At 41.6% G+C, this 7,053-nt stretch overlaps 1 protein-coding gene across 3 annotated transcripts; it reads right to left on the bottom strand.

Moving 5' to 3' along the window:
* Window positions 1-2,782: 2,782 nt before the first annotated feature.
* On the bottom strand, window positions 2,783-6,850 carry LOC123448783 (transcription factor TGA2.2). Of its 3 annotated transcripts, XM_045125788.1 has the most exons (11): window positions 6,648-6,850; window positions 6,188-6,221; window positions 5,888-6,081; window positions 5,512-5,622; window positions 4,984-5,067; window positions 4,845-4,904; window positions 4,346-4,423; window positions 4,218-4,269; window positions 3,796-4,067; window positions 3,414-3,659; window positions 2,783-3,216 (listed from the first exon to the last, which is right to left on the bottom strand). In XM_045125788.1, exons 5-11 carry the CDS (start codon window positions 5,065-5,067, stop codon window positions 3,070-3,072), a joined length of 939 nt encoding a protein of 312 aa, XP_044981723.1. In that variant the 5' UTR covers window positions 5,512-5,622; window positions 5,888-6,081; window positions 6,188-6,221; window positions 6,648-6,850; the 3' UTR covers window positions 2,783-3,069. The 3 variants fall into 3 exon arrangements, with proteins under 3 accessions (XP_044981723.1, XP_044981722.1, XP_044981724.1); XM_045125787.1 differs by lacking the exon at window positions 5,512-5,622; XM_045125789.1 differs by lacking the exons at window positions 5,512-5,622; window positions 5,888-6,081; window positions 6,188-6,221; window positions 6,648-6,850 and adding an exon at window positions 5,470-5,494.
* Window positions 6,851-7,053: the final 203 nt, after the last annotated feature.

Genomic DNA, 7,053 nt, shown 5'->3' with positions numbered 1-7,053 from the left:
GGCTGCAGCGCACTCCCCACCCCACGCAGAGCTAATCCTAGGCGGCGGCTGGGCGTGCTGCCGGCCCGACTGCGTGCAGGTTCAGCCGGGGGCGCGGGCCAGCAAACGGCGGCGGAGGGGCCGACGGGGAGGCGATGGCGGGGCAGGCCGCGGGTGGGCAGCTGAGCACTGGGGAATCCAGAGGAAGGAGAATGCCCCTAAATTTTCAAATTTCACGTAGAAGATGTAAAGAAAGGAGAAGGGTCTAGCAAATCCAAAGAAAAGAGGAAGAGGTAATCTTTCATCTTTCTGAAATTTGAAGTGGTTGGTAGTGGCAGCAGATTGTATTGATATATTAATGTTGTGATTGCAGATTTGAAAAAGTATTTTGAAGTGCTTGGTGGTGGCAGCAGCTCAAAATCGAATCCAAGCACTCGTGAAAGTGTCAATATTTCAACACATGACTATCATCAAAATCAAGTTATTTCCATGAAAGTGAAAGAAACTACAAATTCCGTTGAAGCTATAGTGGAAGAGAATGTAGAAGTTCACGGGGTTGAAGGTATAACTATTTTTAATGAAGATTACATAAATGATGATCCAGGACTTCGCATTCCACTTGACTGTTTTGTCCCCAACATTAGAGATGATGTTAGATTTGCTTATATACGAATGGTGCAACTCAACCAACAAGTTGCATTCCCCCCCCCCCCAAATAGAGATGGAAGATGCTTCCGACCACAATGGTATAAAGACTTTGCTTGGTTGGAATATAGTGTAACAAAGCATAAGGCTTATTGCTTATGTTGTTTTCTTTTCAAGCATGACCGAGTTGCGCAGCAAGATGACAAATGGTTGGCTTAATGACTTGATGGTTTGTTATATTGAGCGAGAGATCTTCAAAAGTATTGATCTTGGTAAAATTAAGGAAGATTTTTAGAATAAGGATAGGGCATTGCCATTACCTGGGTCTTCTAGACGTCGTTAAAAGGTTCATTATAGGTATGTTTTAGGTTGTTTTTCTATTGAAACATGTCTACATTTTTATTGTATTTGGTTTTCATTTGTAATGTGTATTGACTCTTTCAATTTGCATTAAAATAATTTTTCCTTAAGACTTCGCCATATCTTAAATTTTTTTCGTCCTCCACCTCTGAACTAAAAGTGTGTATGTATGTCTGCATTTCGATCTATGCTAGCTTGTGGAGTTTGTAGGACATGTCCATCTAGCTTCGAAAGTGCCATTGTTCTTTCCGGCAAAAAAAAAGTGCCATTGTGCTCCCAGGTGTGCAAATACACTTGAGTGAACAGTAAATTCCAAAAATTACAACAACAAAATAGTTTAGAAAAAGAAAAAAAAACTTGCGTGTTCGCCTGCATATAAATGTTCGTGAAGAGATCACATTTGTTGAGCTCTGGATAAAAAATAATAAAACAGGCAACTTAGGCCGTGTTCGGTATCGCTCCGCTCCACAACTCCGGGAGCGTAGTTGACAGAGCTGCTGTATAAAATGATGGAGTTGCTGTTGTCCCACTCCGTAGGTTCTGGGAGTGGGTGATTACCAAACATGGTCTTAAAGTGCTTCATTTTATTTTTTTAGATCCCAAAGTGCTTCAAAAGGACCTTTTCAGAGTACGGGTTTTGTTTTTTCTTCCTTGCACATAGAATGTAGAACATTCAGACATGTGTATTTAAATAAGTAGATTTTTTTATTGTTATTTCAGACTTCACTATTATTCGGGTGCGTATGCACCCGTGAGGAGAATCTCCATCTTACTTTATTTTTCTTCTCCATGAATCTATTAGGGCCTTTGATTCATACTTCCTTCATTCCTAAATATAAATTTTTTAGAGTGGTGTTTTGGCTTTTGGGAGCATATGCTCCTGGATAAATAGTAACCTAAAAAAATGTTTTCAAAAAATTCAGAATTTTTTATAGATAATTGTATTAGTGTCGCAAACATGCATGACAATTTTCGTGCGATAAAGAACAGCGGTGTTTCGTAGGCAAGAAAAAAATAATTGGGGTGACATTTTGGAGTAACTTTTGGTATTCAATTTTTTTTTTGCACAAGCCAAAATGTTTAACCTTTTTGCCTTAAAATTTGCATGTAGCATTTGGATGTGACTAAGTACACAAATAAATTGTCTTGATTTTTTTTTTGGCCCCGGAAGCATCGAATTGCATTTCCGTTCCATAAGGGACTGTATACGGATGTATATAGACATATCTTAAAGTATAGATTTATTCATTTTGTTCCGTATATAGTCCCCTAATGAAATCTCTGAAAGGACTTGTATTTAGGAATGAAGGGAGTAGATCTCAAAACACAGGAATATGAAAAATCAAAACCATCCCAAAATCATGTGAATTTTCTTTGGACCAATGGAGCCACGGAGAGCCTTCTGATTTTCTTGGGAAAGGCAAGTTGAGACGTCCAAACGTTGTAACTGTTTAAATCCTATAGAATTAGAAAACCACGTGAAGTCATAATTGGGGAGCCTCTTTGTTCGCAGGATCTCAAAATGCAGAATGAAAAGAACACATTATTAAAATGTCATGTCTTCTTAAATCCTATAGGACTAGAAAACTGCATGAATTTGAATCAGTGAGTGTATGATGTCACAAAACAAATGATTTATACAAAGATATTCAAATCAATCTACTCCTAAGGTCTAGTCTTTTTACGACAACTTTTTTCAACTTTCCTAGGGTCTAGTCTTTTTACGACAACTTTCATTTAAGCTTCCAACGCAAAGATTGATAGACCACTCAACACAAGATGCTGCTTTCACTTCTCGTTTCCAACAGGTGCAATCAATGGATCCTCGTGCACCTTTTATCTACTTTTATTTATTGCTAATAATACAATTGTACAATATGTCAACCATAAATTCATGATAACTTACAGTTACAAGCCTTACCCCTACCTGGCTACTTGTACAACATCAAAGTACAATATAAGAACACAAGGTGTCAATATATATTTTTCAAAGGGAACTGAACCACCAATCTTCTGCAAATGCGTTGCAATTTGTCCACATTTCAAGGATCAGCTCATTAAGCACCAAAAGATGGTGCACATGTTTTATTCCCGTGGCCTCGCAAGCCAGAGAGAACTCAGGGCACGCAAACGTGAAAAATAGTCATGTATTGCAAGGAGAGCTCGAGCAGCTTGCCGTATTGTCAGAATTCTTTGCATTTGATGCAACGTTTGTTGCCGTAGATTGTCAGCCTAGCACAAATATAATAACAAAAACTATTCAGAACTATGAGCATCTAATGTTTCACGGTTTGCTGAAAAGCTGCAGCGGCTAGGAAGTACTGAGTAACTTATCAACAAAATTAGGTCCACGATTCCTTTCACGTTAGAGGCAATAATAACAAAATTACATGTTTGCGGGGCCAGAAGGTAGAAGAAGTTTTAAATACCTGGCGAAGGAAATTCTCAAGAGTTCCAAGTTTTCCCATAGCCATAGCCATTTGACCCATGTAGTTTGCCACGTTTCCTGAAGATCCTGATGGACCAAGGGAACCAGCCAACGTTTCAGCCAAGGATTGCTGCAATGCCTCCATTCCTTGTGATAGTGCATCCTCGGCCTGGTGTGAGGATTGCTCGAGGCTGGATAACCCCATCAACTGCTGCTCTGTTAGAGGCTCGAGCTGATTTACAAGGAGCTGAAATTTTACAAGAACATGAGAAATTTTGTATCTTCAGGTATACACGAAAACGAAGAACAAAACCTGACATTCAACTAGTCAAAAGTATTTGTGCAGTAGGTTGAATTATAGATTGAGTATATAGTTTATGCACCTTTAGAAGCTCAGACGAACGAAAACCCCCAAGCCACAAAAAACACCTTTCAGCAGGTGTTTTCCACATGCCTGAAAGCATATGAAACACATCAGCCTTTGCAGCAGCACCCTTCAGCTTGAATATTTCGTCATAATGTGCCATTATCCCATCTACAATAAGACGGAGGTCACTATCACTTGCATGAGCATTTACTGCAGTCCTCAGCTCATTTATCTGCTTATTTTGCTCCTCTAGCCATCGAGTATATTCTAAATCAAATGTCATCGCTCCTGCAGAAACAAGCTTACTGTTTTAGTTGTATTCCTAACAAACACTCAGGAACAGTAAAGCATGTCCTGTACTTTTGAGAGAACATTTAACCAATGACTGATTAGCAGAGCGTGAAAATGCAGGCGTGCGCAGACAGAGGAAAAACTTACCATTTCCACTCATAGCATGAGTTTGATCCCCAGAACTGGAAATGAAGATTCCCTAAAAACAACATCCAAATAACAGATTTAATTGGAAATCGACTGGACACTATCAGTATCAGCCAATAGACACTTACCTGCTGTCGAGCTTTCTGGAGTTCTTGTTCCAGGCTTGCAAGTTTCAGCTTACTGCTCTCAAGTTGTTGTACATACGCCTTAAGAATAATAAGAAGAATTAGGATGGCTCTTAACAAATAATGAACCCAAAATTGAAGGCAAATATGAAGCCGCTAGTTACAATTCACAGCATATGTATACTATGCGTATACTGTAAGATATCAAGGATACAAATACATCAACAAACAAGTCCCTTGATGATTGCCAACTATTTGTTTTGAATCAAAGGCACCTTTGGTTATTTACTTATCTGATTTTGCAACTGAGCCTATCAAGAATTTGGCAAAATTCGGTGGCATCAGAAGTGCTAGAGAACTGCTCACATATCATACACCCACTCAACAGCTCATCCACGACATCTCCACATAACTGCACCCCCATGCAGTAATAGCTCCGCAATGTAAATTAATAACACAAAGTTACCTAAGTTACACATGGATGAATGCATTGTTATGGTACCTTTTTCCTCAGACGACTTTTTCGTGCTGCCTCGCGATTTTGGGCAAGCCTCCGTAATACCTATGGAATGCAAATACATTGTGTAAATACCATTTATTACCAAGGGAGCATTCTAGAAGAATAGGATATAAAATACCACCTTTTGGTCCATAGGCCTGTCGGACCTGTCAGACGGTTCAGAAGAATTAGAAGGTACGATAGCTCCATTTTGTCCGTTTTCCATCTGCACAGCATCGTTAAGAAAAATAAGAAAATTCTGCTACACTATATATATGGAAAAAAACGAAAGTTTGGCATGCAACAGCACGCAGAAGCTTAATACAGTAATATCTTATGGATGTCAACTGGCACCAGAATTTAACAGGCATTTCAGCAGACAATAACACAATTTGGCGTTTTGTATGGTTGGTTTTAGAATTTGTTCATTCATCCTATGGAATGTAGTAACAACTTGAGGAGAATATAGATCATTTATCAGCCCCTAATAGCTAATACGGTGTTCATATCTAAAATATAGGGGGCATGCTTAGTCAGCTATGTTTAAAATGCAGGGGGTGATAATAAATTATCATGAACAGCCCTTCTATTTGTCAAAAAAATGGGGCAGAGTATCCAAAATACTCACACATTTCACACTTTAATGTATTCCACACTGAATATTTCCCACCTGATGAAACTGATAGTGCAGCAGCAGTAGTCCTGTTCACTTTTGCAAGTTGATATGTAATTTAAGAAGTTTGTTGTTTCTTTAGGAACTGGAGCAAATGTGTACAACAATCTGCAGATGGTAACATGGACATGGCAAAAGAAGCATCAAGCATTGGCATCAAAACCATCCAAGTTAAACGTGTGCGCTTCATACAAATGAAGTCTACCATATCTTTTATCTAATACAGTACCAGTTTTCACCTATTGTTACACTTTTATATGCACCACAACTCAGGATAGACACATTACATACATTATTTCCAATTCTCTGCCTAGCTTCCACAAAAGATCAAACCAGGTGCCTAATGGATATGGATAGAGAAAAAAAGGTTTACCCTTTGATTCTTATCGTCAGTGTCCACAACTATGGATGTGTCAGTCCTCGAACTAGCATCAGCCATACCGGGGGTTTTCCAGCTCAAAACAACGGGACAACAAATCGCTTTGTTGTCCCTTTACTTGAAGCAGGGTAATAAGGGCGCCTGTATCCTTTAGGTGTCAGAGATCACTCCGAGGCCAGAGCCGTCACCTATCCATCACAAGAAAAGCAAACAGATATCCACACATGTTAGCACCGCACGTAAAGGCTGTCCAGCAGTGACAAATTCAGCAGTCTAAGCGCAGACATATCTTACTTTTTCAAAGTCAAATTATCTGTAGGCACGGGATCTGCAGAGAAGCACGCAAGAGATAGTGAGCTGCCACGGTGAGGAAATTCGAGGTGCCTAGGCACTTTGGCAGATCGTACCCTTCCCTTATAGTAGCAAGTAATTCCAAAAGTAAACAAGTACAGCAGGACAACAGCAGGGACGGGAGAGAATTCAAGGCAAAGGAAGCGGCAAGTACAGTTTTTTGCTAGCTCGTAGCGTCAATAACTAAGCTTTAGGCCGGCCGGCCTACCTCCCCCAACAGCTCAGCCGGCGCCAAAGCAGCGGGAAACACCTAAGAAATTCGGAATTAAGAGCCGTCTCCAGCCCGACCTCAAAGCATCTCGCGAGCTCCAACCAGCAGCACCAACGCGACAATTGTATGGAATCGGAGGTGGTGCCAAGGAATCAGGCAGGAGAGAGAGCAGGATTAGGGCTTTCCGCTTACCACGGGGGCAGTGTCTGCGGCAGGGGAGGAGGTCGAAAGGGAGGGAGAGGCCGCTCGGCGTACGGATTTGGACGAGACCGGCCGGCGGCCGGCGCCGCGTGAAGCGGAGGAGCAGAAGACGGGGTCGGGACGGCAGCGCGGAGAGAGAGAAGAGGAGAAGAAACTGGGGCGGCCGGGTTGGTCAGAAGGGAGAGAGAGGGGCGACGACGGGGTGGGGTGCGTGCGTGGGCTTCTAGTCAAAGGGCTGAAGCACGGCGGCTGACGGGTGGGGTCTGGGCCCACGCCAGCGGTGGGGTTTGGTGAGAAGAGTGGGAGGTCCGCGTTCGGCTTTGCTTTCCTACCACCTGGGGCTGGGCCGCTCAAGCACGACTCCAATATGGACTTTCTCCATCTCTACAGGGAAAAT

This window comes from Hordeum vulgare, chromosome 4H, assembly GCF_904849725.1.
Source record: "Hordeum vulgare subsp. vulgare chromosome 4H, MorexV3_pseudomolecules_assembly, whole genome shotgun sequence".
NCBI classification, from domain to species: domain Eukaryota; kingdom Viridiplantae; phylum Streptophyta; class Magnoliopsida; order Poales; family Poaceae; genus Hordeum; species Hordeum vulgare.
Note: the sequence above shows the minus strand (reverse complement) of the source record. Positions and strands in the feature narration are given on the sequence as shown.

Bases quoted from the DNA above. Each gene is read 5' to 3' on its own strand.
- LOC123448783 (XM_045125787.1), bottom strand. From the start codon at position 5,953: ATGGCTGATGCTAGTTCGAGGACTGACACATCCATAGTTGTGGACACT. The intron at 5,068-5,887 runs GTAAACCTTTTT...GATGCTGTGCAG, and splicing joins CTGACGATAAGAATCAAAGG to ATGGAAAACGGACAAAATGG. The intron at 4,905-4,983 runs GTGGTATTTTAT...TGCATTCCATAG, and splicing joins ACAGGCCTATGGACCAAAAG to GTATTACGGAGGCTTGCCCA.